The following is a 27,500-nucleotide window of genomic DNA, read 5'->3' on the forward strand; positions in this document are numbered from 1 at the left end:
TATTAATGATATTTTAATTTGTCCTGTGTTGATTTTTGACGCATGTTGCATTATGAAGAAATTACAACATCCTACATTTCTAATATTGCACTACTACTACTACTGCTATTATTAATAATGTGATAATAATTATAATTTATTTATTCATTTTTAAGTTTGTCTGAGTCATCATTTGCACATTTATGAATTATTTCATATGAACATAAGTTGACTCACTTATGACTTAAAAAACATAATTTTTCTTTTTCAAATATCAAATATCAATACATAGGTTTGTGTTTATTAATGATATATTATATATATATTACATTTTGCACAAATAGGTTTTTGTAGAAAACAACAAGCCATATGTATGAATGAAGCCATAGAAAGGAGAAATATTTGACATTTGGTAAACTGAGATTCTTCAACTGAAAAAATTAGAATCAAATACAATTAAGGTTTTCATTTCAAAATATGAAAAGAAAATTAAAATAACGACACTGACAGGCATGACTTTTTTCCGTATTTTCCAGTGACAGCAGGAAGTTTGTTTTTTCAATAAACATTTTTATACAAAAAAAATCAAACCCAAACTCTGACAGAAGATTTCCAGTTATTAATATTATTATTATTATTAGCGTCTGACTGGATGTCAGGGATCATGTGACTGTGAGATAAAACAGGAAACAAGTTAAAACACTGACCATGACACACATACAATCACACACATACACACACACACACACACACACACACTCACACACACACAAACACACACACACACACACAAGTCTCACCTGATGGAATGAATCTTTTTTTTTAAAAATCTAATCCAGTATTAAGTTTGAACAGATTCATACGATCCTTAATATTCTGCAGCTGGAAAATGTCAAATCAACTGACAACATCTAACAAACATAAAACTCGTTATATATACATATATATAACCACAAGTTTGACCTTTATTGAAACAGTGTTTTAATAAAGCAGTACCTGAGCAGCTGACGTCGTCTCTCTCCTCCAGCTCTGATCCGCTTCTCGGTCCCAGAGGATCATCACGTCTGTCTGCGCTGCGGCGGCTCCGACCGGTCCCGTGTGGTCTGGACCCACCGAGACCGGGACCGGGAGCAGGTCGTCCCGGTGACCGAGCACGGCAGCGACGACGCCAACGAGGAGCTGCAGCGCCACCTGCTGCTGTCGGACGGAGGCTTGTGTCTGCTGAGGCTCGACGAGTCGGACGGAGGAGAATATCAGTGTGATGGAGAACTGGTGGCCGAGCTGCAGGTTCTCACAGGTGAACTGACTCTATATACACATCTGATCAGTGAGGGTATATGAAGACGATCACTGACTGTATATGAAGACGATCACTGACTGTATATGAAGACGATCACTGACTGTAGATGAAGACGATCAGAGACTGTATATGAAGACGATCACTGACTGTATATGAAGACGATTACTGACTGTATATAAAGTCGATCACTGACTGTATATAAAGACGATCACTGACTGTATATAAAGACGATCACTGACTGTATATAAAGACGATCACTGACTGTATATAAAGACGATCACTGACTGTATATGAAGACGATCACTGACTGTATATAAAGACGATCATTGACTGTATATGAAGACGATCACTGACTGTATATAAAGACGATCACTGACTGTATATAAAGACTGTCTCTGATCGTATATATAAATGCCCCCCAGCTGACCTTGTCTGTGGCTCCGCCCCCTCAGGCCTGGACTTCGCGGTGGCCTCCGGTCGGACCCTATTGGTTCCCTGTAGCCACTCCCCCAGACCCCGCAAGCGGTGGTTCCGGCGTCGGAGCGGCGGGAGGCGCCAGTTGATCTTCACCCGCTTCAGGAATGGGACGTCCCGACCGGAGGAGGAGGGGGAGGGGGGGAGGGGCCGCCTCCGCTTCGAGAACGACGCGCTGCAGATCCAGGACCTGCAGCCAGGGGACGCCGGAGAGTACCAGTGTAACGGCGAGATGCAGGCGCGAGTGTCCGTCCTCACCGGTCCGTCGTCATGACAACTTTTAACATCTGGATTCAAAATTAGGAATATCTTAATTATTTTAGACTTTTTTAAAATAGCAGTTTGACGGAGAGATGATTTTATTATTTATGTTTATATACTGAAACTACAGGAATTTATAGTGACCTTTTTTTTACTTTTTAAAAATTAATTCTGATTATAAAATGAAAACAAATAGTCTCTTTTAAGACACAACACAGACAGAGTTATTATTATCTACAATAAGAGTTTATGATACAATAAAGACCTTTATTGATGTGTCACTGACTCATCAAATCAAACTTTTTGCATCTTCTCTCAGTTCATCCAGAACCAACGAGCCTCCGCTCGACTTCACCTGCAACATCTGCTGCCGTGACGACAGGTGATGTTCTCTCCGTCGTCACGTCTCATCTAACGACATCATTTATTTGTGTTTGTTCTGTACATGTGAGTCAGTGTGAACTGTTCTGTTCATCAGGTTTGGTCGAGTCGAAGAAAAAGAAGAAGACGACTGAGAGAAGTTTGTCTGCACCTGCTGCACACACGTGTCACTTCCTGTCTCACCTGTCACTTCCTGTGTGTGTGTCTGTTGATCAGCTGATGTGTGTGTGTGTGTGTGTGTGTGTGTGTGTGGTCCTCAGCTCTGTTGATGGTCGCTGTCGTCGGTTTGGGTTTGATGATCGTCCTCATGTCGGTCTTCTGCGTCTTACTGAGCAGCCTCTGCAGCAGGAGGAGGCGGAGCCACGCAGGTGAGTGTGTGTGTGTCCAGATGCTGATCGGTCAAAGGTCAAATATTGAGGAGACAATGTGAATCTGATATTGTTTCCTCTGCAGCGGCTCGGAAACGTGACGACACGGTGCTGCAGACGCGGACGACGCTCGATGCTCCGACAGGTAAAACTCTCCTCAGTCACGTGATCGTCCTCACCTTCACCTGCAGGATGACTCTCACCTGTGTGTTCGCAGAGTGGGAGGAGTCACAGATGATCCACTACGCCTCGCTGGGACGTCCTGACTGGAGCCAGAGGCCGAGCCGGACGCCACCGGACCAGGACCGGGACAAGGTCATCTACTCCTCTGTCATCACCAGACCTGCTGTTAGACACACACCTGTCACTTAGACACACACACACACACACACACACACACACACACACACACACACACACACACACACACACACACACACACACACTCACTCACTCACTCACTCACTCACTCACTCACTCACTCACTCACTCACTCACTCACTCACTCACTCACTCACTCACTCACTCACACAGACAGACAGACAGACAGACAGACAGACAGACAGACAGACAGACAGGTAATAATAAAGTTCTTTTCCTATGATCAGGAATAAACAAACAGGTGTAAAGACGATGGATATTATTTTTATTAATGTTTGATGAGTGATTTATTAAAGGTCTTTGACCTTCCTCTTTTTCTCACCCATTTTCTCTAAACGCGTCAGAATCATTCACAACATTCACGTGATTAAAACATACAAACACAAACATAACATGATAATTTACAATAACGTGAAGATATTCACACAACTTTAGCTGCCGGTCATGATGAATTTAATATGGTTGGTCAGGAACAAAAAACATTCTAATCTACAGTTGAAATATGATGATAAAGTGTCCATGACATTAGCTACATTAGCATTAGCATTGTATACCCTACACACATTCACCTTTTCACCAGCAGATGGCGGTGAAACTCGTGTGTGTTTAAGCAACACGTTACTATGGCGACCTGTCTATCTGCGGTCAGGTGATCCGTTCGGGTTTTAGCGAGCGGTCACTGTCGAGTACGTCACGTCCTCTTTGACCAATCGCGCCCGTCGGGGGCCAGGGGGGCGGGGCCTGTTCACGTGCTTCAGACTGGAGTAATGAAGGGCATCGCCCTGCAGAGACACAAGAGAGACGAGGACACGTCAGCTGGTGACGAGACACGAGACACGAGACAGGAGGAGAGAGACTGACCTCTGTCACTGAGGTCACTGGGCTCCAGCTGCAAACAGCTGCTTTACCTGGGGTCAGAGGTCAGAGCGAGAGGTCAATATATATATATATATTTTGATATAAAACTTTTAAAACAGTTAATGTTTAAATTCCAATCTGAGAAGTTGATAAACCCAAAAATTTAGCAAACTGAAACATGGTGAAGTAAAAAAAATAAAAAAAATACTCCAGTAAATAAAAAATCCATGTACTTGAGTAAATGTCACAGAAGAAACTACGAACCTGAGCAGAGGCAGACGACGAAGACGAGGATGAGGAGGAAGACGAAGACAAGGATGAAGACGAGGACGAGTGAAGCAGGAAAGACGCAGATCCCCCCGCTCCAACATGGCCGACTCATCCCGTCAGAACCTGACGACAACAACAACAACAACAACAACAATCGTTCGTCGGTTCGTTCAAAAGCTCCTGAACAGATTTCTAGTAAACTGTCTGATGTCTGTCTGTCTGTATCTGTCTGTCTGTCTGTCTGTATCTGTCTGTCTGTCTGTCTGTCTGTCTCTGTCTGTCTCTGTCTGTCTGTCTGTATCTTTCTGTCTGTCTGTCTGTCTGTCTGTCTCTGTCTGTCTGTCTCTGTCTGTCTGTCTGTATCTTTCTGTCTGTCTGTCTGTCTGTCTGTCTCTGTCTGTCTGTCTCTGTCTGTCTATCTGTATCTTTCTGTCTGTCTGTCTGTCTCTGTCTGTCTGTATCTGTCTGTCTGTCTGTCTCTGTCTGTCTCTGTCTGTCTCTGTCTGTCTGTCTGTATCTTTCTGTCTGTCTGTCTGTCTCTGTCTGTCTGTCTCTGTCTGTCTGTCTGTATCTTTCTGTCTGTCTGTCTCTGTCTGTCTATCTGTATCTTTCTGTCTGTCTGTCTGTCTCTGTCTGTCTGTATCTGTCTGTCTGTCTGTCTGTATCTGTCTGTCTGTCTGTCTGATGTCTGTCTGTCTGTCTCTCTCTCTGTCTGTCTGTCTGTCTGTCTGTATCTGTCTGTCTGTCTGTATCTGTCTGTCTGTCTGTCTGTCTGTCTGTCTGTATCTGTCTGTCTGTCTGTATCTGTCTGTCTGTCTGTCTGTCTGTCTGTATCTTTCTGTCTGTCTGTCTGTCTGTATCTTTCTGTCTGTCTGTCTGTCTGTCTGTCTCTGTCTGTCTGTCTGTATCTGTCTGTCTCTGTCTGTCTGTTTGTCTCTGTCTGTCTGTCTGTCTGTTTGTCTCTGTCTGTCTGTCTGTCTGTTTGTCTCTGTCTGTCTGTCTGTCTGTTTGTCTCTGTCTGTCTGTCTGTCTGTCTGTCTCTGTCTGTCTGCCTGTATGTCTCTGTCTGTCTGTCTGTCTCTGTCTGTCTCTGTATCTGTCTGTCTGTATCTGTCTGTCTCTGTCTGTCTGTCTGTATCTTTCTGTCTGTCTGTCTGTCTGTATCTTTCTGTCTGTCTGTCTGTCTCTGTCTCTGTCTGTCTGTCTCTGTCTGTCTGTATCTTTCTGTCTGTCTTTCTGTCTGTCTGTCTCTGTCTGTCTGTATCTGTCTGTCTGTCTGTCTCTGTCTGTCTGTCTGTCTGTCTATGTCTGTCTGTCTGTCTCTGTCTGTATGTCTCTGTCTGTATGTCTGTCTCTGTCTGTCTGTCTGTATCTGTCTGTCTGTCTGTCTCTGTCTGTCTGTCTGTCTCTGTCTGTCTGTCTGTCTGTATCTGACTGTCTGTCTCTGTCTGTCTGTCTCTGTCTGTCTGTCTGTCTCTGTCTGTATGTCTCTGTCTGTCTATGTCTGTCTGTCTGTCTCTGTCTGTCTGTCTGTATCTGTCTGTCTGTCTGTCTCTGTCTGTCTGTCTGTCTGTCTCTGTCTGTCTGTCTGTCTGTATCTGTCTGTCTGTCTGTCTGTCTCTGTCTGTCTGTCTGTCTGTCTCTGTCTGTCTGTCTGTCTGTATGTCTCTGTCTGTCTATGTCTGTGTCTGTATCTTTCTGTCTGTCTGTCTGTCTGTCTGTCTCTGTCTGTCTGTTTGTCTCTGTCTGTATCTGTCTGTCTCTGTCTGTCTGTCTCTGTCTGTCTGTTTGTCTCTGTCTGTATCTGTCTGTCTCTGTCTGTATCTTTCTGTCTCTGTCTGTCTGTTTGTCTCTGTCTGTATCTGTCTGTCTGTTTGTCTCTGTCTGTATCTGTCTGTATCTGTCTGTCTCTGTCTGTCTGTTTGTCTCTGTCTGTATCTGTCTGTCTGTTTGTCTCTGTCTGTATCTGTCTGTCTCTGTCTGTCTGTTTGTCTCTGTCTGTATCTGTCTGTCTGTTTGTCTCTGTCTGTATCTGTCTGTATCTGTCTGTCTCTGTCTGTCTGTTTGTCTCTGTCTGTATCTGTCTGTCTGTTTGTCTCTGTCTGTATCTGTCTGTCTCTGTCTGTCTGTTTGTCTCTGTCTGTATCTGTCTGTCTCTGTCTGTCTGTTTGTCTCTGTCTGTATCTGTCTGTCTCTGTCTGTCTGTCTGTTTGTCTCTGTCTGTATCTGTTTGTCTGTATCTGTCTGTATCTGTCTGTCTCTGTCTGTCTGTTTGTCTCTGTCTGTATCTGTCTGTCTGTCTCTGTATCTTTCTGTCTGTCTCACCTTCCACAGAGACCAGAATCCCTCGGCTGAAACACTCAACGCCCTCACAGCGTCCTGAGCAGAAGTACGTCCCACTGTCTTCTGGCTCCGCCTCCAGGATCTCCAGACTGAGGGGTCCCGTCACCTCGGAGTCGTCGCATCTGAGGCGAACGTTGTTCACAGCGTGAAAGCTGACGATGGATTGATTGAGCTTATCGATCGTCACCGTCAGCAGCGGCAGCATCTGACGATCAGAACGCAGCTGGTACCAGGTGACCTCGTCGGACGCCAGCTCACAGGCCAGCGTGACGTTCTGCCCCGGCCGGACCACGTGGTCCAGGCGGAGAACAGGTGAGGCCGAGGACCAGCGACATCCTGCAACACCTGAGGAGAGACGAGGTCACATGGGAGATTCTTTGAGTTTGTTTCAATCTCTAGTTTCAAGTCTTCTTCAAAATGTTCTACATTATGAGAGGGGCGGGGTTTGAGGCGGAGTCACGTCCTGTAACCACGCCCATTACTCAAATCTATTTCAGACGTGCACTTTTTAAGTTTTTTGAGCATGTTTAAGCTAAAAATTATATTTTATAATAATGTATATTATACAATAAAGAACGTATTGATTAACATGAGGGCAGCTGGACTGGAATAGTTCAGTGGAATACAGTATATATATATGTTTATGTATGTTATATACATATATATATGTATATAACATCTGTGTTTTAATGACCTTATGGTGAATAAAGTACAATTTCCATTTTAACAATTTTCTGTCCTGATAATTTTCTGTAACTTTAACTGATCGTACGTTTCCTGTGAGCAGCTGCTGATTCTGATGTGTGAGTGCATATGAATCATTAATAAATACAGAATCAATCATGAACTTACAGAGGAGGGAGACGATCCATGAGAGAAGATCCATGAGTGAGAACTCTCTGATCACAGATCTGAACTGATCTGAAGTGAAGTGGCTTGTTGTGTGTGTATGTGTGTGTGTGTGTGTGTGTGTGTGTGTGTGTGTGAGAAACAGTGGCGACCATCAGCATCTCTGTGGCAACAGAGAACGGAACTTTGACCGTTTCCCACTAAACCAAACCTCAAACATCAGAGTCAGTGAATCTTCTCCCTGCACTTTGAGTTTCGTTTCTGCGGAGGTGAGTTACGTCACACACACACACACGCACACACACACACACACACGCACGCACGCACGCACGCACGCACGCACGCACACACACACACACACACACACACACACACACACACACACACACACACACACACACACACACACACACACACACACACACACGACAACCGCTTCAAAATAAGAGCACAGCAGGATGTTTTGTCTTTCATGCATCATTTACTCACCTCAGTTCATTCAGTTTTCTCGATCTATTAATGATGTGATGCTCAAAAAAAGACTGTGCCATATTTCAGTCACACACACACTCACACACACTAATCACTGTATTTACACAAAAAGAGGAATCAGATTGAAAATAGAATAAAATGAGACAAAACATTTCAAAAGATAAACATTTGTCAAAGTTAATTAATTGCAGTGGTAAAGTACTTCAGTAGATTTGGGAAGTATCTGTACTTTACTTTGAGTTTCAACTTATTCTTTCACTCGAGTACATTGCAAAGAAAACATACATCCTACTTTGACACCGCTACAATGCCGTTGTTACTCGCTACTAAATAACATTTGTAATAATTGAAATCACAAAATGTGTTGACTTCTGGAGATATAATTAAATACTGATGATGAAGTTTAAATTGCAGAAATTATTTTTTCTGGCTGTTTTGTTTCTTTGTACTTTTGCTACTTTAAGAAGTCATTTTATCTCATGAGTAACTTTATGAATGACTTTTACCAGTCATTTTTATTTAAAAAAGTAAAGATATTTATATTATTTCATCTGAACTATTTTGAGCTGATAAAAGTTTTTCACAAGCGCCGAAGTCCTGGGGACTCTTATTCTGACAGGACCAACCGGAAGTGGGTGCTGCAGTGACCTGGAGAAGTGCGTCTGAGCCTCGACACTCGACCTGCTCCTCCGACCGCCGACGTCATGACGAGCTCAGAGAAACTCTGGTGAGAAACTTTACTCTGTTTCTTTGAGAAAACTTTAGATCCACTGATCTTTTCTTCTCTCTCGTTATTCTTATATTATTCTATGTCCCCTTCTTCATGTTTCATGTTCTGATCACAGTCAGATTACAGATGATTCCATGCAGAGAAGACGCGACGACCTGCGCATGCGCGACTCGGAACGTCAGTTTCATTTCGTTGTAAATTGAAAACAACAAGTGAGAATAAACGAAAACTCCGTTGATCGGTTGTGACTGAAGTTTCATTTCTCTTCAGCAGGAGAAGTAACCGAGTACAAGTACTTTGATGTGATTGTACTGTTACGGACAAAATATGAGAAGATTTAATAACTTCAAGCTGCAACTCACATTTTATTATGTTGATTATTCTGACGATAGTTTTCTGATTTAATTGATTGGTTAATATCTAACTACAGTTTGAAAATCCTTTTCATTTTTAATGTTATTTTTTATTTTTGTACTTCACAGATCAACACTTATGGACAAAATAATACATTTGATCTTTTGGATTCATCTGACGATCATTTTCTTGATTAAATTATTATTTATTAAATCGATTTAATACAAAAAACACTAGAATGAGAAAAGCAGAAAATCATCTGAGAAAACAAACATCTTGCTTAAAATTTATGATCAATTATTGAAATAGTTGCTGATTAAAATAAATCAATAATCGATCAATTCATAATTTTGGCTCAATCATAAAACGACATGTGATGAGTTTCTCTGTAAAATGGTAAAAATCAATTTCGTCTCAACGAGCTGCAACATGAAATAATTAAATAATAAATAAAAAACAAAGCTGAAGTGGTGAAGATCGAACGCTCACGTCTGAGAACACGAACAAACACAACAACGTCAGTTCCTGCATCCAGCAGGTGGCGCTGCGACAACGACTGAACATTGTTCTGTATTTGTCTAAGGGCCGGGATCCGAACACCAACATTCGAAACACAACAACTTCCTGCTTCACGGCGAAACATCAAGTCAAGGCCACGCCCCCTTCCACGAAAACATAACCTTTTAATTTGTTTCCAACGCAGACGTCTCCGGACGGTTAACAAGGATTTCGAATTCGCTCTGATTTATTCTGTGAGAGCAGTTCGTCAACGTACGTCGGCAGTACGACGGCGACGATGACCAAATTCAAAATGGCCGACTTCCTATTGGGTTTATGACTCCACATTATACACGTGCTCACCAATTTCCGTGCATCTAAGTGAAACGTGCGGGAGGGGTGGCGTTTTAAGGGGCGGAGTCACGTCATTTGACCACGCCCTCTTGTACCATCTGTTTCACATGCACATTTTTAACCAATGCGAGTGACGTTAGTTTTTGAACATGTTTATACAATATATGTTATATTATACAATAAAGAACGTATCGGTTAATACTGGAATAGTTCAGTGAAATGTAGGATTTATATAATATCTGTGTTTTAATGACCTTATGAGCAAAACATTTTTAATTTTAATAATTTTTTGTGCCCTGGTTATTTTCTTGTACCGATTCTGATCCAACCTGATCGTTGCTCTTCCTCCTGTTTGTTGCTCCAGGTGGTTCGTTCTTCATCGGTGTTTCCTCATTGGCAGTTTGGTCGGTGAGTATCTGGGGCCGTTGTTAGCTTAGCCTAGCCTACCTAGCATAGCATAGCATAGCATAGCATAGCCTGTTTCCTGGAGGCACCACTGTCTTTCCACAGTGGTCTTTCTGTTTTTCTCTCTGGAGCTTGAAATACCGTTTTTTTCGGGGGGGGGGAATCTAATTTCCTGTTGAAGCTGCTGGAACTAGTTTATCGACAAGCGGTTCCCAAACTGTGGGTTGCGGCCTTGTAGAGGGAAGCCATGTCAATCTGTTGTATTTTATACACTTTCTAAGTTTTTATACTTCCTGCCTCCGGGCGTCTTTTCTCCCAGACTCCTCCTCTCTTGCCGCCACCACCCACTTCTTGTCCGTCACCTCTACGGTGGGCGAGCGAGCGGTGCTTCCCTGCAGCTGGTCGTCCCGCCTGCGGTCTGCCGCCGCCGCCGCCGCGTCCAACTGCCACATCCAGTGGCAGACGACCGCGTCCGACACCGTGTTCGAGAAGCGGGGGCCGCAGCGGTGGCAGGCGGCGGAGTTCGAGGGCCGCGTGGAGGTTCCCGAGGAGCAGCTGGGGCACGGGGACTGTTCGCTGGTTATCAGCGACGTGCAGATCGGCGACACGGGGCGATACGAGAGCTTCATGGTGGTGGACGGGGAGCGGAGCGGGAAGACCCGGGTCTTCATCCAGGGCGTCCGGCTCTCCGTGTTCGGTTCGTTGTGATGTTTCCTTCTATCTTGGTTCTGTTTCCTCATTTCATTCCTGCTCTTCCTTCCTTTTTCAACATCACCCCGACTGCTCTGTTTTTCCTTAGACCACAAGTCCCGTCAGGCTCAGGGTCCAGGTGGGGAGCTGGTCCTGGACCTCCACACCCGTCACTCGGTGCGAGTCGTCTTCCAGGGCAGGTGAGTCGCCAAGGACATTATCTTGCGTTCCATCGTACCTCGGAACTCGGACCCCGAAGTCGGGGTGGTGATTTTTTTCCCGACTCGGAGGTCGTAATTCTGATTTTCGACATTATACTGGAACGATAAACACGACTTCCAACTTATAATGAAACGCAGCATCACTTATTAAAGTTTAAAACACTAACAGACAGACTCTGAGGCTGGAGTTGTAGGATAATTACTGCGATTTGTTTCACAAAACCAAAAAACCAAACCTTTCCAGTTGATAAGCGTGGTCCCCAGATGTTTATTCTTCCTTCACCTGCAGCCCCCCAGGGGGCGCTAACAGTAACTGACCTGCGCCCCACAGGAACAGCTCCGTGTGGTCGACCCTGTGGATCAAGGACGACGACGAGAGCAGCGGTCGTATGCAGAAACATCCGGAGCGGCAGCAGCTGATCATGAAGAACCTGGAGCGCTCGGACGAGGGGACGTACAAGGTCCTGGACAAACACGGCCTCTCCATCAGCACCGTGCAGCTCGCCGTGGAAGGTGAGGCGGGTCCGTCACGTTTCCCCCTCCATTCTCCCAACTCCACCTGAAGTCAGCATCTGACCACCCGACCCTACAGGGGAACACTGACAACGCAGGGGTAGGGACATGCGAGGGGAAACGGGACGGACCCTACGTCTCCTGCTGAAACGTTAACGTCACCTCATCGGGTAAAAATATGATTCTGGTGTCACTGACGTCACTCGCCTGTTCCTCAGGAAGCCCCGAGGTCCAAACCCGTGTGGGAAGTGAGGTGTCAGCAGCAGGTGAGATTCATATTTATATCCTGGTACGTGAAAAGATTTGGCTGTAGATGAAAAAAAGAGCGTATAGGAGAACTTGTATTTTACAGAATAAACTGTGTAGAAAAGATGAAACATTTGTTTAGATTTTTACGTCAATTCAAGTTGTATGTTTTCTTTTCATGACGTCCTATGATTATCGATGTCTCCGGAAAATCTTTGATTAATATCCAGGAAATATCGGCCGACGTGTCGGAATCGACCCGTAAAAAGAATCCACGAGGGAAAACGTGACCAACGCTCCCATGTTTTCTTTCTCCAGGCGACGCCTCCAGAAGCAGCCGCTCATCAGATCTCCTCGTCACGTCTGCTCTCGTCACCAGTTTCTTGATCATTCGTCTGCTCTGAAGCGTCGAAATGTTTGTTTTCATTGTGTGGTTTTGTTTTTAGATTTAACCTTAACAATATTTCAAACTAGGGGTGGGCAGTATCTCAAATATATTGGATGTAAAACTGAAGAATGCTTTAATACAGACGCAGTTTGCAGTGACGACTAGAATCTACATACCGGTGTGATCGTCTGCATCAAAAGGTTGAATTGTGCATTTATGAAGCGTTTAGAGATTGTTAAAATATCACAATATATAACGTGTATCGCGATATAACAAAAATATATCACAATATTATTCATAGGCCATATCGCCCAGTCCGACTTCAACGATCCGTTTTGGTTCTGAAACTCTTGAACAGTCTTGACGAGGTGGTGAGTTGACGTGTTTGCTGAATGTGACTATACGACATTTCTACCTGTTTCTTGCACTTTACAGTTCTTCACTGACGAGGAGGCGTATTTATGTTCTCATAATGTACAGGTTTGTTTGTTTGAGTGACTTATTAATTCCTAACTTCCCTTTGAATACGTTTGAAAAGAAGCTGAAAAATAAAACAGTTCTGTGACTGTTAACATTAATATGTTTCTGTGTCGCTGCTGCTGTGGTGTGTTTGAGGACGCTCTGACATTTGGAAGCCCGTCGCCACACGTCATCATTTGACTACTTTGTTTTTGTTTTTTACACGTCTTCCCTTGAACGCATCACGAGTTAACGAGTCCTGTCCGACCGCGTGAGGAAATAAAGACGTGACAGACTGAGGAGGTCACAAGGTCGCGACCTGGAACCTCGGATCACGTCAGACTCAGACGCAGTTTTCAGCTCAAACATCTTTTTAAAGTCCAGAAACTCAGTTTCTTTTTTTTTTACTAAAACTGATCCTGAAGAACAATTTCACCGGTTCATCTACACAAGTCGTTCCGTCGAGTCGGTGGTTTGATGTTTTCTTCAAAGTTCCAACTTTAATCTTGAAATTTCAACAATTTTATTCTTGATATGGAAACGTGGGGCAAAAAAATGTACAGAACAAAACTGACACTCGAGGTTCTCTCTCTCTGTCTCTCGTCTTTCTTTCATTCTGTTTTTGATTATTCAAACTGGTGAAATGATCAAGTTACTATGTGGATTTAAGACTTTTGGTCTCGACTTTTTTCTCGAATTCTTTAATTGTCTCCGTGATTTCGGTTTCGTTCTCATGCTGCGACATTTTGATCATGTGGGTGATTTTCAGACAGAACGACGACAGTCAGCAGGTTCTTGTTCTTTACGTCCAGCGAGATCTTCTCCTCCTCGTTGTTCAGTCAGAAAATGGACGAGATTAAATGTACAGGCTCCGCCCACACTAACACACACGTCACATGACCACTCAGGTGTAAACAGGAAGTAGAATGTCTCCTCTGAAGGAGGAGCAGCAATGGTGAAAAGTCAGAGCGGGGACGACGACAAAGTGGAACTGTTCCTGACAGGAAGTATCAGCGACGCTCGTGACTGATGTGAACCAATCAGAGAACATAACGTGATGATGTCACCGCTTAAAAACTAAAACACGACCCAGAGTTTTCTAACTGACACGTGGACCGTCGTGTTGATGACGGGCGGCGTGACCATAGCAACAGTGAGGAGTTAGTGTTGGTGTGTGGGCGGAGTCTGGAGGGAATCCAGATGTTTTACCGCCCGGCGCGTCAGAAGTTTGGTTTGTGCTTCTTGACCTCGACCATGAGGTGGTGCAGGTTGATGAGCTCCGACCGGACCGCCAGGCTGCGGAAGGTGGGCTGGTTCAGAACCTTGTGGAAGCCGTGGTAGTACTGGATCAGCTGGGTCAGAGCGCCCTGCGGCGGGGAGACATCACACACATCATCATTATTATGATAAAAATACTTTATTCATAAAGAACAAAATGATTCACGCAGGAAATGATCTCCTGACAAAATAAGACAAGTGAAATAAAAAAGGTGAAAGACATAAAAGTAACAGGCATGGAAATAATAAATAATCATTATTAACAATTATTTCTGACATCAGTGTGAATAAACTATAAACTTAAGTACAGCAATGTCACATTCACTGAAACAAGTGAACGTCTCTAATACAATAACAAACGCCAGCGTGCACACACCAGGGGGCGCTGCTGAGAATGAGTGAAGCTCAGGAAGTTTCCTAAATCTTGAAGTTACCCAGAACTGTTTCCTCAGCACCATGATAATGTTCAGACATATGAATCATAAAACACTGAAACATGCTGATGGAGCCGCTGAGGTTTTTGTAGTTCATCTTCAGAAATCTGTCATTTCACCACGACAGACGCATCAACAACATCCACCGTCACATGACCACGTGGTTCAGTGTCAGTGGAGTCGGATTCTCTTTTCATAAGTCCTATGAATCCTCCTTGACATATTTCCTTGACCTCATGACCTTTAACACTGAGGTCAAGGAACAGTAGAGAGGAAAAGACAATAGGAAGGACGATCTGAATCTAGCCTGACTGTGATGTCATCGGCGTCTCACCTGTATGATGCTGGTTCCGTTTTTGAAGTTGGTGAACGACCTCATGACGTCCTGACTCATCGACTCCACCGACTGTTTCCACGTGCTGGAAAACCCGCGAACAAGCTGAGTGATCCGGGCTGAGAGGAGACAGAGACCCAGGTAAGACTCTGACTCCGCCTCCTGCACTTTAAAATCCAGTTACCAATCCAGTTTGACAATATCCTAATTTGTCCAGAAAATAACATGAGAGCCAATAAGAGAAATCACATCAGAATCAATAAACTCTCGTCACCTTCTTCATTCTTCAGTCGGTCCAGTTGCCCTTTCTCTATCAGCACCTCGGCCTCCTTCACAAAGGCGACCATCCCTCCGAAGGGTGAGGACAGAATCTCCTCGATGAATTCCTAGTGGTGGGAAGAGGAAGAAGATGACGGAGACACGAGTGTCATAATAAAAGCCCCGAGAGAAGAAGAAGAAGAGGAAACAGCAAGTGATCTCTGTGACGTTCACCTGCGTCCTGGCCAGAAGCAGCTGCTGGAAACCTTCCACCTCCTTGCTGTCGTCTGCCGCCCTCTCCTGGACACACAGAGGAACAACAGGTTATCACAGCTCTAAGCGTGAGAGTGGGGTCACGGGGTCACGGGGTCACGACCTCACCATGAGGACACCGAGCAGCATGTCGTAGTTGTTGATGAGGAAGATGAGTTGGTCTCTTCTGGAGGGAAACTCCGCCGCCATCTTCAGCACAAAGTTCTCCACCTCCACCTGCGTGATGTCACACACGTTATGAAATATGAGTGGAACACGATGTGTGCGTGTGTGTGTGTGTGTGTGTGTGTGTCACCTGCAGCTGTCCCAGCAGAGTGTGAGTCCTCTCGTTGGGAAACGTCTGATTGATGCTGACGATGGCCGACGAGAACTCTGCGTAACGACGGGTGATCTGAAATGGACAAAACACACACACACACACACACTCAGGTCACACACTCCTATGTGATAACGTGTGTGTGTGTGTGAGTGTGTGTGTGTGTGTGTAGACCTACGTAGTGTGGTCTAGTGTCCAGGACTCCCAGTTTCTGGGGGTCGGTGTTTCTGATGCTGTGGATGTTCATCTCCAGAATCAGCTCGAACCTCGGCCACAGCAGCTCCAGCACCGTCTCCCAGTACCTGACGCACACACACACAGTTAACACACAGTAAACACACACACACACAGTTAACACACACACACACACACACACACACAGTTAACACACACACACACACACACACACACAGTTAACACACACACACACACACACACACACACACACACACACACACACACACACACACACACACACACACACACACACACACACACACACACACACACACACACACACACACACACACACACACACACACGGTTGGTGGGACACTGACTTGTCGAGGGCGGGGACGTTCCTCTTGGCGGTGACGGCCCTGAACCTGAGGATGATGTGGATGCACAGGAAGACGGCAATGCTGTCGTAGCAGTCGGACACATACGTGGACATGCTCTTCTGCAGACACACACACGCACACACACACACACACACACACACACACACACACACACACACACACACACACACACACACACACACACACACACACACACACACACACACACACACACACACACACACACACACACACACACACACACACACACACACACACACACACACACACACACACACAGTCAGTCAGTCAGACTCAACAGTGACATCATCATCATCATCATCATCATCAACACTTATGAAAACCCGTAGATTGCAGAGTTCCGAGCCGCCACCGCCTCTTTCGTACCAGGAACATGCTGAGGGTTTTTCCCATGATGCAGTTGAAAAGGTCGAGGGCCGAGTTCCCCGCCACCATGAAGAAGTCGGACAGGAAGAGGAACTCTCTGCAGCCGTTGTCCAGCAGCGCGTAGTGCTGACTGCGGAACAGCATCTCGTACGGATACTGCAGGAGAAACACATTCAGTCAAAATATGGTTAGTATAATTAATATATAATATAATAAGTGGAGGAAGAAGGTGGATGAATGAAAACGTGTCCTCATGATATGTCACACGTCTCCAGCAGGTGTCTCTGTCGAGCCGTCGCTTGTGTGTTGAAGCAGATCACATGATCCACAGAACCTGAGACACTTCATTTACATCAGGGATAAAAAACGTTCGTTCGTTAACAGAATGAAAAGCTCCTGGACAGAATTCCAGTAGACAGAGGATCGTTTCACGATCTGTCGTCTGAACTGCAGTAACCTGTAATTGACAGCTGGGCCTCCGAGGAGCGATGCGCTCGACCCAGAAACATCAAGGTGTGACTTAATGACCTCATTCCTCCTGTACGAATATTTAACTTCGTGCTGGTGATTTATCTTCGACACGTCTCAGGAGGAGGAAGCTGTCAATCAAACAGCCTGAGAGAATCCCAGTGAACAGGAGGATTAACTCCACTGTGGTTTTGTATGAACTCTGAAAACAAAACCGCAGGAATTCACTGTTCCTCATATTTGGCCTGGATACCGAGAAAAACTGATCAGGAAGTGAGTGTGTGTATTTATGGAAATCATTTGGGAACCACGGCGACAGACGCTCGTGTGAATCCAAGACTCTTCGTTTTTCCTCCCGTCTCCTAAACTAAGAAACCAGAGAAAAACTAACCTACGAACGCAGCCTGAAGCTCGACAGCACCGTGACGTCACCCGATGGTTTGTGAACCAGACAGAGTTTCACATTTGGACCAAGCGCCATGTTGGTTTTCTGACTGAGCGCTCGCCCGTTCTCTTGGGCCACAACCAGCTAAGAGATCGTTACGTGATTGGTTGTTCACTCTTCTTCTTCTTCGTCATTATTAATGGCGGTCGGCGACTCAAGCAACAGGCGCTCCGGAGTTATCCCTTTGTCCTCTGACAGTGGCAGATATTAAAATGTGGCGGAAAGTGAAAGAAGATAAATAAATGAAGTTTTGTTTTGATCGTAGTGCTGTCGTTTGATGTTTGTGTACAAGGACAACTAACCGATTAAGCACTGCACTTGAAAGCTTTTAAAGTGTAAAATCAGAGAAAATATGTGAGATGTCTTTTGAATTCCAGGCGACATGACAACACTCATGCGCAAGAATACGATACAAAGTATCTGGTTGTTGGTTCCGTGTTCTCGGTCGCAGACGTACCTCACTCATCCAACACCAGCAACCTTGCACCTATTGAACAATACCAGCTGTCAATCACACTGTATCCACGTCTATGTGACTGTAAATGGACCTTAATGTACAAAATGAACATTCTGTATTGAAACTAGAGAATGAACCATAAACTCCTTAGCTAGCGACTAGCTAACTGTAACTTTTACTGCCTGAATACAGGAGGAGTAAATCAGAGATTGATTACGTACAGGACCCAGAACCCTGATCCTGAAGCAACCATCGATGTGTACATGACATCAAGTGGATTCATAAATATGTTTCTGATGTTTACATTCATGGAACTTTTGTTTATTTTGACTTTTCATTTTCACGATCTGTCGTCTGAGCTGTAGTGACCTGTGACTGACAGCTCGGCCTTTGAGGAGCGATTACCTCGACCCAGAAACATCCAGGTGTGACTGAATGACCTCATTCCTCCTGTGAGAACAATAAACTTTGTGCTGGGGATTTAACTGAGACTAGTCTCACGTTCAACTCGTTGGCCGGAGGCAGAAGCTGTCAATCAAACAGCCTGAGAGGATTGACTCTGCTGTGGTATTGAACAAAACCGCAGGAATTACCTGCTCAACATATTTGACCTGGATTCAAGAGATGAACCTCCTGACAAGTGCCTGCTGACTGTGAGCTGAACAGGAAGTGTCACGGGGTGTTGCCTTGACACGAATATATCATCAGGTTTTTAACTGCATGACAACGCATGTGTGTGTGCGTGTGTGTGTGTGTACAGTGAGTGTGATGCTGGTCGTCTCACCCGACTGTCCCCCCTCTGAGCCGTGTGTGGGACCAGGATGGGCCCCTCCAGCTCTGCGGGGCTCAGTATCGCCCCCCTCTGGCCCAGAGTGAAGATCGTGTTCCGGCTCTTCAGCGACGGTTTGGAGAAGAAACCTGCGGCGGGTCAGTGTCAAGGATCAGATCAGAACCTCGGGCGCCGGCGGCATCACGTGGTCACATGACCCAAATACCTCCTTACGAGACGTTAACGAGCACACAAGTATGTTCGATCGGCGTGTTCTTAATGTTAGGAATGTGAGACCCGCCTGCCGCTCACACACACGCACACATGCGCCTGAGGATGCGTCGGCTCTCAACCTAGTTTCATCGGGCGGATTTTCTGGCTACAACATATACCATATTTTCAGAAAGCACACAGTGACATGACACAAGTCATTAAAGATGACTTCAGGCTCGAGACGAACGGCGCCACGTTTAATAAAAAGAAACGCACAGTTTCAAAAACAACGTCTGGAAATCTGCTGGATCGAGTATTTAGCAGGACGAACGCTGAAAGCATGAAAATAAGAAAAAAACGAGAACTGTAGAACCGGACAAACACGTTTTATGTTGCTTGGTTCCAGGTGTGAAAACGGCTTTTATGCAAATGTACGTTACACACACACACACACTCTGAAGGATACCTTTCTTTGCCGTGTCCTCGACCCCCATCAGGTCGTCCTTGTCGGCCACCTCCTCGTACTGCAGACAGAAAAAAACATGAAGTCACACGTGAAGACCAGACAAACACCAACACACAGCTGCTGTGACAGAAAATAAAGCGCTCCTACAGCTGCCGTCCCCGCCACAGAGGCTACGTCCACATCACTGTTGTTACGGTTACGCCTGGCGACCACGCGCCTCTTGGAGAAGCAGCTGGCTCCCGGTTGAGTTCGGGTGAAGGCGCCATAAGTCTGGACGTGAATGTGTCGGGTTTTCATTTACATGCAGCAGTTTGAAGGTGGAAACGTTTCATCATGTTTGAATTTTATTAAGGACGAGAGATCATTTCTGATGTGGAGCCGAGACGATTGTTTTGTGTGGACACATGATCCTTGTCACCGCGTCGTCGCCACTCACCTGGACTTTGAGCAGACGGCCGCTGTACGACTTGAAGTAACTGTAGTAGATTTTGCTCATCGTGTCCACGTACTCGTCTCGGATCTCCTTGGCAACCGTCCTCTCGTTGGCCAGGAGGAACTGGTAGAAGAATCTGCGGCGCAGACGAACGAGGGGAGAGAGTTAAGTGTTTTAAATGTTTTTTCTTGTCCGTTCTGACACGTGGAGTTTTAACGTTAACGTGCTAACCTGTACTTCAGCAGCGTGTTCTGTGGGATCTGGTAGTTGGTCATGGGCTTCCTGAAGGAGTAGATCTTCTGAAGGATGAACTCTCTGATCTTCGACACTGCCTGAGACGAAAAGAAGAAACATCGTCAGACTGTTTGGAATGTGGCCGAGCGTCAAACAGACTCTGAACGTCACGTGACGGCGTGCGAGACCTTGAGCTTGAGGCGGTCCACGATGTCCTGGATGTCGGAGCAGGCCAGTGTCTCTCTGAAGCTCAGCTCTTTGGCGAAGTTGATCTTGTTGTTGAGCTCGTGAAGCTGCTCCAGGAACTCCTGCTCTGTCACCGGACTCTCCAGGATGGTGCTGCGGCGACGACACAGGACACGGTTCAGTCAAACATCTTCTACTACATCTTTCAAACACCTACAACTCGTCGTCACACTCACGAGATCATGGCACCGGGCACCACCAGCTCGTCCACCAGCTGGCTGAGGTGGCTGCGTACGGCCTGACGGTTCTTCAGACGCACGTTCATGCTGACCGACTGCTGCTGCAGCGTCTGGATTTCGCTGCTGATGGACGACAGGTCACTCTGGAAGCCGCTCAGCATTCCCTCCATCCGCTGCTCAGACAAACAACGGACAGAAGAATAATAAATCGTATCGCTTTGTTTGAAAATTCACATCGGAGGCAGAAGGACAGAGCCGGTGTTCCTGCAGGTTTACGTCTTTACAAATTAAAGGGGCGAGAAGCCATTTTGGAGAATGTTTGTTTCTCTTTCTGTTGTTGTTCTGTTTTTACTGCTTGGTTAAGTGAGTCCGACCAATAACCATGAGGCCGCCTGCTACCACGTCTCTTACGACTTTAATCTCATAACATTTTGAGTTTATTCTCGTAAAATTATGACTTTAATTAATTTCAATGTATCCAACTTCTCCAAAAGGAAAGACTTACCTCCAGGATGGAGTCGCAGGCAGTGATCTGGTTGTGCAGCAGAGCGATGTTCTGACTCTCCTTGATGTCTGATGGACGAAGGCTCAGGAAAAGAATAAAAGCCCAGAAAGAACCACGTCTTGTGTAGAAATGTTTCAAACAAATAGAAAAGAAGAAAATGTTATTAACGACTCTTTATACAGAGAAAAGCTCAGTGCTCATCAGGATACAGTCTTTGATCGACGCCTGTTCGATCCGCTGAAGCTCCGCCTCCACCTGTTTGGAATACTGCCGCAGGTCGACGCCCTGGAAACAGCAAAACACAATGTGTTGTTATTTATTTTCAAGAACGGTTTCATCTCCTTAACAGATGTTGTTTTAATCAGCGGGAGAATCACGACATGAGTCACGTTTAAAAGTCGTACAAATTCGGCAACAAGTTCTGAGCGAACTCGTCGACGCGCTCGTCGTCCCGACAAATGTTTCACATGACGGTCTGATTAAACATAAGAGACGAGAAAAACGTCTGAGTTTCTGGTAAAATCATGTCGTAAGATATTGATTATCGATCAGCAGAGTGGACAGTAAACTATCGGCTGAACAGTGGACGTCATGACAAGCTTTCTGATTGGACGACAGAACAGGTGAAGGATGAGTTGTCAAACAGCCAAAAGAGTTTTACAGGAAACGAAAAGAAAAGAGATTTAGACGTAAAAGTACCAGGATGATGAGATTCAACCTGGAACGGAGGAGATTCTTTTGACCCTTTGCATCATGGGTAAAATACACACACACACACCTGTTCTCCCTCTCTTTACTTTCTAAATGAAGTGCGTTTTAAAAGAAAAACACTTCCCGTTCAGATTTTGTGTCTCGTCACGTTCTCACCGTCTTCAGCGCCTCCTTCACCAGGTCGTCCTCCAGATTGGCTTGGATGTGAACTGAGAGAGACGAGAGACGAACCACAACTCATTAAATATTTTCCTTTGTGCAGGAGATTTTTACATCTGGATACAAGAGCTGCGGCGAAAATGTGAAAACTGTGATTTTTTTCCAATATCTGCTTGGAAACTAAAATTAGATCCATATTAGATCCATATTAGATCCAAATATATATATATATATGTTAATCTGTCAATGATTCCTAAGATGTCATTTTCAAACCTTTATGACAAAGAAATGTAAATGAGGTTTAATATTTTTAGTTTAACCATAAACTTGATCATAAATAACTGTTGAAAACACAAATACAACCAAATATAAAGAACTGGAATTGCGAAAATAAACACAATTTAATTTAAGGTAAAATGTAAAAAAGTAAATACACTTTTTTACCCTGCATCGTTTATTCTGTACAATAAAAGATTCCAAGGTGAAGGTCTTGAGGCAACGACGTTTGAAAATAAATATATGTGTGTAAGTATATGTGTGTATCATTCACAAATTCTATATATCATTCACAAAATATATATATATATATTTACACATATATTTTGAACGTGGTCTCTTACTGTCGACTTCGTCCAGGATGTACTCGTCCGTGGTGAGATCCAGTTCTTCGAGGCTCAGGTTCCCCATGTCGCCGTCGGTCGTCTGGACCAAACAGACACAATCAAACAAACAGAAGAAAAACATCTGGATCCTCAGTTGTTGGCACAAGGCTGCGACTAGAAATTATTACGTGTTTGTTAATCATCATTATTAACTATGATAACATGCACTCTCTTACTGTGATACTGTAATCATCTCAACCTTTCTCATTATATGATAACATGTATAATGTATATGTATACACAAACATACACACACATATATATATATTATACTTTACTCTGTTATGTCCATTTTCATATATTTTATACATTCTGATATTCTATTTTCGAATAGTTATTGCTGAATCTTTATTTTATTGTATTATTATTATTTGCGACATTAACCTCAATTTGGTTTGAATTTATTTTATTCTCTACTTTTTATTCTCTAATAATATTACGAGAATGACTTCGTGATTTTACTAGAACATTTGTATTGTTATTTTATTATCAGGGAGGGAGAGGAAGTAATGAAAGGAGGGGGAAGTCTACAGAAAAATATATAATAATGTAATTATTATAAATTATGGACAATAACCAAGAACCATGATATTAAAAAAAGACTCGTTGCGTCAGGACGCAACCAGGAAGTGGTCGGGCTGAGCTGTGTTTTGACAGGATGCTAACAGCTACATTAGCTTCACGCAGCATCATCATCATCATCATCATCATCATTAAGCTGATTTCAGATTCACACTCATTCCCCGCAGCAGCTGCGGGTTTTCATCATCTGCGTGTTGCGCAGTTTCTGCTCGACGCGTCGGTCGCCTGAGACCAACGCCGCCGGGACGCGCAGCGGGATTCAAAATTCAGCTGGACACAGAATGTTGTTTCAAACAGATGGTCACAGTTAAACGTCACCTCGTCCTGTAGATACATCATGGCGACGTCTGTCGGGCTCCCGGCTGCGTTCACCTGCAGACCCGCTGCGGCTGAAGCTGCGGATGAAGTCACCGCCGCCATTGCGGCAAATTAACGTCCACTTTAATAATTAAAAACAAACTACAAACGTCAAAGTTCCGGCTTCCGTAGTTCCGCACCGCCGTCCCCTGAACAAAAGCGTCCTCGCGTTTGTGAATTGACAAATATATTATTTAAAGTAAAATATAATAATACGACAGTAAACATATTGTCATATTTATTATTTTTATTTTTACACTATATATATATATATATATATATATAAATCTATTATTTTTCGGCAAGCTACCACCAAGAACACCGGTCGGACATGTTTAAAGTGACGGACTGACTTCCGCTCCCGCGAGGGATCAAACTGTCGCGAGATCCTGATCCGCTTCCTCTTCGCACGGAACCCGCTTCCAAGATGGTGAGGAACGATTTCTACCGACCTGCAATCGAGGAGAAATCCGTCGTCATCCCGCGTGAATCCGACTCGGTTCCGACTTTTATCGGCGCGGTCGATGTTGCGTGATGTCCGCGAACGCGAGGCGGAAGAAATGTCGGTTGACCGGCGGCGGGGAGGAGGTTTATTCGGGCGGTTGTTAGAGTCGGTGCTGCTCGGGGCTGTGGAGCGAACGTTCCTGTTCAAATGTGATTTGTTCCTGCGGCTTCACGTCAGATGATTCCCCCTCACGTGTCGCGTCGTCCCGGTTCGGAGCGCGAGTCGTTACCGGGACAGTGCTCGGATCGTTACGTTACCGGCGCCGCGCAGTCGCTTTAAACTCTGGTTAGCAAGTAGCCGGTTAGCTTGTGAAGCTAACCAGCTTTAGCCTGCTGCTGAAAGGTGGTGAACGTTACACCGGTGCAAGTCAACGGGGAACCGGGTGAATTAAACCCGGCGATGAGCTCCATCTGTCCGGGGCGCGCTGCCGCTAATCGGTGAACCAAAAGATCCCACGAGCACCGTGCAACCGACACTCGGTGCAGGACGCGAGCTGATGACGTGCATCTGCTTCAGACCTACTTGTTTTACGATCAACGGGGCGTTTGTAAAAACAATATTAATTTCTGAGGTTCTACCTGACGTCATCGCTCACCTGTGTGTGTGTGTGTGTGTTTCAGTCTCTGGTCATCCCCGAGAAGTTCCAGCACATTCTTCGTGTTCTCAACACGAACATCGATGGTCGGAGGAAGATCGCCTTCGCCATCACTGCCATCAAGGTGAGTCCGTCTGAAGTCTGTCTCAGTTTCACATCACATCCGTGTTGTTGTTGTTCCTGGTTGTGACGTGTGTGTGTGTGTGTTTCAGGGTGTTGGCAGACGTTACGCTCATGTCGTCCTGAGGAAGGCCGACATCGACCTCAGTAAGAGGGCCGGAGAGCTGACGGAGGAGGAGGTGAGTCTATAGAAAAATGTTTCACTATGAACAGAAATCATCTCAAGAAGAATCTCTGTTTTTCAGCGAGTCGGTGGGAGCTCTGCCCCTCTCGTGTAAACGTTCCTCAAATGTTCCTGCTGCGCTCTTCTCACGACATGAGCTCTGGGAAATGTCCCGACCCAGTTTCCATGAAAGTTCACGTCTGAAAACGTCTTCAGATGGACGCGAGTGGCCGGAGGGTGATGTTGGACTCTGGTCTGTTCCGGACCAGGACTTTACTCTACATGAGACACATTGTCACCTGGACTTCACCTCCACTGAAGTTCAGCGACCAAACTGTTCTCATCTCAGGTTTATAAAGTTTAAAGTCTCCAGACTGTTGAGCATCTTTGCCTCAACGTTAACCGTTGAGACGTTTCCAGGAGGAACCTGAAGAAGAAACAACCATGAAAACAAAACAGTTGAACAACAGAAAGAAAACCGGATCCTGAAAAACATCAGATAGTAAATTTGAAATTGTTGATGGGAAATGTAGTTTGATGCTACGCCTCATGAACCCAGTGGATGACCTCTGACCTGAACGTGGTGTGAATGAACAGTTGTGACAGTTGTTGACTTCCTGTGACTCAGGTGGAGCGGGTGGTGACCATCATGCAGAATCCTCGCCAGTACAAAATCCCCGACTGGTTCCTGAACAGACAGAAAGACGTGAAGGATGGAAAGTACAGTCAGGTGAGCAACGGAGGAACAGTGACAGATCGATATTTATGATGTCATGTTTAATGTACGGGAAGGAGAGGAGGGTTCATAGGGTTTCATTAAGCGTGATGTGTCGTCACATCCTGCGGGAGCTGATCAATATTTAGTTCATGTTTCTGTGTGTAGAAATATCTTGGATGTTTGTGTCAGTACTTAAATGTTTTTCTCTCTGCGTCGTGTTCCAGGTTCTGGCCAACGGTCTGGACAACAAGCTGAGAGAAGATCTGGAGCGGCTGAAGAAGATCAGGGCTCATCGTGGTCTCAGGCACTTCTGGGGGTGAGTGGTCTAAAGAATCAAGTCTGAATAGGTCCGGTCCAAAGAGTCTGTCCTGGAGAACCTTGAAATTAAACGATAGATTCTGTGGATTTTGACAGAGAATTGACCTAATACAGTTTAAATGATCGATTCTCTGGTTCAGCTTCTAGTTTGTTTGATGAATCTGCAGATAAAGATCTGAACATGAGGAACCTGTAGACGTGACTGGTTCTGACTCTGTTTCTTCTTCTTCTTCTTTCAGTCTGCGTGTGCGTGGTCAACACACCAAGACCACCGGTCGTCGTGGTCGCACTGTGGGCGTGTCCAAGAAGAAGTAAAGTCGCCTGCTTCCCCTCGTTTGAATAAAAAAACAAGTTCACACAAAGTGTCTGATGTGTTCCTTTCAGGTCCATGTTCAGACAGGTGGAGGGGTTAATGGCATCATGTAATTTCACATCGTTCTTGGCTATATTCTAGTAATAAATAGATAAATAAGCGTATATATACGTATGGATATATAGACAGATAAATGCATGTGAATAAATACGTGGATATATATGTAGATGTAAATATTAACTTTTATAATGGTATAGATAGAGATATATTTGTTTTATATCTCTTTAAAAGGAGCTCTGCAAAGAAACAGGTCAGTGTTGGCCTGTCTAATGTGATGATCCTCTCTTCTGATTGGCCGACTGTTTTCTCGGTCAAGCCAACCACCTCTGCTCAGAGTGGCTCTGACGCTTTGTCCCGGAGCGAGATGCTTCTATCTCCCTGCTCCCGAATACAATCAAGTCCTCGATACCCGTTGTCGGCGGTGGCCACGAGGTCTGTAAGTTTATATACGTGTTTGTATATATAAACACGTGTGTAAATATATATACAATCACGTGTATCTACACCACGAATGTAAACAATGACGAAACCTGATGAAGTAAAAGCACGTTGACACCAAACCTCTGATCGTTATTAATTCAGTTTATTGAGCTGCAGCTTCTGACAGAAGGAAACAAGTGAACAACGATGCAACAGAACAAAGGGGGGAAAAATTTCATCATCCTGAATAGAGATTAATAATCCATAGAGATTATTACCTCGAGGTTTGAAGACGTCTGCAATAAACAAGTTGGGTTTTTGAACATTAAGTGATAAAAAAAATTAAAAGATGAAACAAACGTGTTTGACATCATAGTAAAATACAGCAGGAATGTTCGTCAGTTATTAAAAAGGAATAAAGATTATTTTTGCTGTTTCTTACACGTTATCGTCAGACTGTAAATAAATAAAGATGGACGACGACAGTGAGAAAGGACGCGTCGTCGTCCATCTTTACACGACTTGTGGTCAAACGGTGAAAATTACCTGAGGACAGATTTTAGTGTGTGGGTGTGTTTGTGTGTGTGTGTGTGTGTGTGTGAAGTGATTCCACTCATCTATAAAAATATCTTCACTTCACTCAACTCTTTTCTGTACAGCTCCTGTACAACAACGCTCCTGGTTTTTCCAGTGATCTGATTGGGCGGTAGTTTTGGGTTAGGGTCAG

At 44.8% G+C, this 27,500-nt stretch overlaps 6 protein-coding genes across 11 annotated transcripts in view; 3 read left to right on the forward strand and 3 right to left on the reverse strand.

Annotated features, from left to right (window-relative positions):
• LOC124849782 overlaps positions 1 to 3,469 on the forward strand; it is a 4,611-nt gene extending 1,142 nt beyond the window's left edge. For 2 of the 3 annotated variants that reach the window (XM_047330383.1, XM_047330384.1), the window contains exons 3-9: positions 1,007 to 1,276; positions 1,702 to 2,013; positions 2,334 to 2,396; positions 2,493 to 2,534; positions 2,656 to 2,763; positions 2,849 to 2,908; positions 2,981 to 3,469. In XM_047330383.1, the coding sequence (XP_047186339.1) occupies positions 1,007 to 1,276; positions 1,702 to 2,013; positions 2,334 to 2,396; positions 2,493 to 2,534; positions 2,656 to 2,763; positions 2,849 to 2,908; positions 2,981 to 3,135 (1,010 nt within the window). In that variant the 3' untranslated portion in view covers positions 3,136 to 3,469. The remainder of the gene's footprint in view (positions 1 to 1,006; positions 1,277 to 1,701; positions 2,014 to 2,333; positions 2,397 to 2,492; positions 2,535 to 2,655; positions 2,764 to 2,848; positions 2,909 to 2,980) is intronic. The other variant, XM_047330385.1, reaches the window with a different exon arrangement.
• LOC118291674 lies at positions 3,389 to 7,768 on the reverse strand. Of its 2 annotated transcripts, XM_035620033.2 has the most exons (5): positions 7,468 to 7,760; positions 6,598 to 6,960; positions 4,267 to 4,395; positions 4,006 to 4,052; positions 3,389 to 3,926 (listed from the first exon to the last, which is right to left on the reverse strand). In XM_035620033.2, exons 1-5 carry the CDS (start codon positions 7,499 to 7,501, stop codon positions 3,810 to 3,812), a joined length of 690 nt encoding a protein of 229 aa, XP_035475926.1. In that variant the 5' UTR covers positions 7,502 to 7,760; the 3' UTR covers positions 3,389 to 3,809. The 2 variants fall into 2 exon arrangements, with proteins under 2 accessions (XP_035475926.1, XP_035475927.1); XM_035620034.2 differs by lacking the exon at positions 4,006 to 4,052 and having other exon boundaries at positions 7,468 to 7,768.
• Positions 7,769 to 8,567: 799 nt separating this feature from the next.
• Positions 8,568 to 12,933, forward strand: lgals17 (galectin 17). 2 transcript variants are annotated; one of them, XR_004786731.2, is made up of 7 exons: positions 8,568 to 8,683; positions 10,257 to 10,300; positions 10,617 to 10,994; positions 11,097 to 11,187; positions 11,540 to 11,821; positions 11,940 to 11,987; positions 12,286 to 12,380. XR_004786731.2 is itself a non-coding variant. In XM_035620032.2 (7 exons), the coding sequence occupies exons 1-7, from the start codon at positions 8,661 to 8,663 to the stop codon at positions 12,369 to 12,371; spliced, it is 852 nt and encodes a 283-aa protein (XP_035475925.2). In that variant the 5' UTR covers positions 8,568 to 8,660; the 3' UTR covers positions 12,372 to 12,933. The 2 variants fall into 2 exon arrangements, 1 of the variants encoding a protein (XP_035475925.2); XM_035620032.2 differs by having other exon boundaries at positions 11,540 to 11,721; positions 12,286 to 12,933.
• Positions 12,934 to 13,320: 387 nt separating this feature from the next.
• Positions 13,321 to 23,679, reverse strand: vps52 (VPS52 subunit of GARP complex). 2 transcript variants are annotated; one of them, XM_035620030.2, is made up of 20 exons: positions 23,523 to 23,679; positions 22,581 to 22,662; positions 21,958 to 22,010; positions 21,300 to 21,375; positions 21,091 to 21,158; positions 20,583 to 20,758; positions 20,349 to 20,499; positions 20,158 to 20,258; positions 19,930 to 20,062; positions 19,494 to 19,551; positions 18,830 to 18,963; positions 16,676 to 16,831; positions 16,268 to 16,386; positions 15,886 to 16,009; positions 15,687 to 15,782; positions 15,500 to 15,607; positions 15,353 to 15,418; positions 15,135 to 15,246; positions 14,861 to 14,979; positions 13,321 to 14,181 (listed from the first exon to the last, which is right to left on the reverse strand). In XM_035620030.2, exons 1-20 carry the CDS (start codon positions 23,622 to 23,624, stop codon positions 14,035 to 14,037), a joined length of 2,181 nt encoding a protein of 726 aa, XP_035475923.2. In that variant the 5' UTR covers positions 23,625 to 23,679; the 3' UTR covers positions 13,321 to 14,034. The 2 variants fall into 2 exon arrangements, with proteins under 2 accessions (XP_035475923.2, XP_035475922.1); XM_035620029.2 differs by having other exon boundaries at positions 14,861 to 15,027.
• A 168-nt stretch (positions 23,680 to 23,847) lies between these two features.
• Positions 23,848 to 26,342, forward strand: rps18 (ribosomal protein S18). The gene is made up of 6 exons (XM_035620035.1): positions 23,848 to 23,991; positions 24,687 to 24,785; positions 24,874 to 24,960; positions 25,573 to 25,674; positions 25,887 to 25,978; positions 26,220 to 26,342. The coding sequence occupies exons 1-6, from the start codon at positions 23,989 to 23,991 to the stop codon at positions 26,293 to 26,295; spliced, it is 459 nt and encodes a 152-aa protein (XP_035475928.1). The 5' UTR covers positions 23,848 to 23,988; the 3' UTR covers positions 26,296 to 26,342.
• Positions 26,343 to 26,920: 578 nt separating this feature from the next.
• LOC118291671 (E3 ubiquitin-protein ligase RING2-A-like) overlaps positions 26,921 to 27,500 on the reverse strand; it is a 4,710-nt gene continuing 4,130 nt past the window's right edge. Inside the window, exon 7 of the mRNA XM_035620031.2 lies at positions 26,921 to 27,500. This exon is cut by the window's right edge and continues 1,177 nt beyond it. The gene's annotated coding sequence lies outside the window, so the exon portion shown is untranslated.

Source organism: Scophthalmus maximus, chromosome 22 (genome assembly GCF_022379125.1).
Source record: "Scophthalmus maximus strain ysfricsl-2021 chromosome 22, ASM2237912v1, whole genome shotgun sequence".
Taxonomy (NCBI): Eukaryota; Metazoa; Chordata; class Actinopteri; order Pleuronectiformes; family Scophthalmidae; genus Scophthalmus; species Scophthalmus maximus.

What these genes read in the sequence shown, in the direction of transcription:
- lgals17 (XM_035620032.2), top strand. Translation starts at nt 8,661, where the DNA reads ATGACGAGCTCAGAGAAACTCTG. An exon ending in CGTCCGGCTCTCCGTGTTCG is followed by an intron (nt 10,995 to 11,096) that starts GTTCGTTGTGAT and finishes GTTTTTCCTTAG; the next exon opens with ACCACAAGTCCCGTCAGGCT. An exon ending in AAGTGAGGTGTCAGCAGCAG is followed by an intron (nt 11,988 to 12,285) that starts GTGAGATTCATA and finishes TTCTTTCTCCAG; the next exon opens with GCGACGCCTCCAGAAGCAGC.
- LOC118291674 (XM_035620033.2), bottom strand. Translation starts at nt 7,501, where the DNA reads ATGGATCTTCTCTCATGGATCGTCTCCCTCCTCT. An exon ending in GATTCTGGTCTCTGTGGAAG is followed by an intron (nt 4,396 to 6,597) that starts GTGAGACAGACA and finishes TGTTGTCGTCAG; the next exon opens with GTTCTGACGGGATGAGTCGG. An exon ending in CGTCGTCTGCCTCTGCTCAG is followed by an intron (nt 4,053 to 4,266) that starts GTTCGTAGTTTC and finishes CTCTGACCCCAG; the next exon opens with GTAAAGCAGCTGTTTGCAGC.
- rps18 (XM_035620035.1), top strand. An exon ending in GAGAGCTGACGGAGGAGGAG is followed by an intron (nt 24,961 to 25,572) that starts GTGAGTCTATAG and finishes CCTGTGACTCAG; the next exon opens with GTGGAGCGGGTGGTGACCAT. An exon ending in GGTCTCAGGCACTTCTGGGG is followed by an intron (nt 25,979 to 26,219) that starts GTGAGTGGTCTA and finishes TTCTTCTTTCAG; the next exon opens with TCTGCGTGTGCGTGGTCAAC.
- vps52 (XM_035620029.2), bottom strand. Translation starts at nt 23,624, where the DNA reads ATGGCGGCGGTGACTTCATCCGCAGCTTCAGCCGCAGCGGGTCTGCAG. An exon ending in GTGCCCGGTGCCATGATCTC is followed by an intron (nt 20,500 to 20,582) that starts GTGAGTGTGACG and finishes TCGTCGCCGCAG; the next exon opens with CACCATCCTGGAGAGTCCGG. An exon ending in TGCTGCTCGGTGTCCTCATG is followed by an intron (nt 15,419 to 15,499) that starts GTGAGGTCGTGA and finishes CTGTGTGTCCAG; the next exon opens with GAGAGGGCGGCAGACGACAG.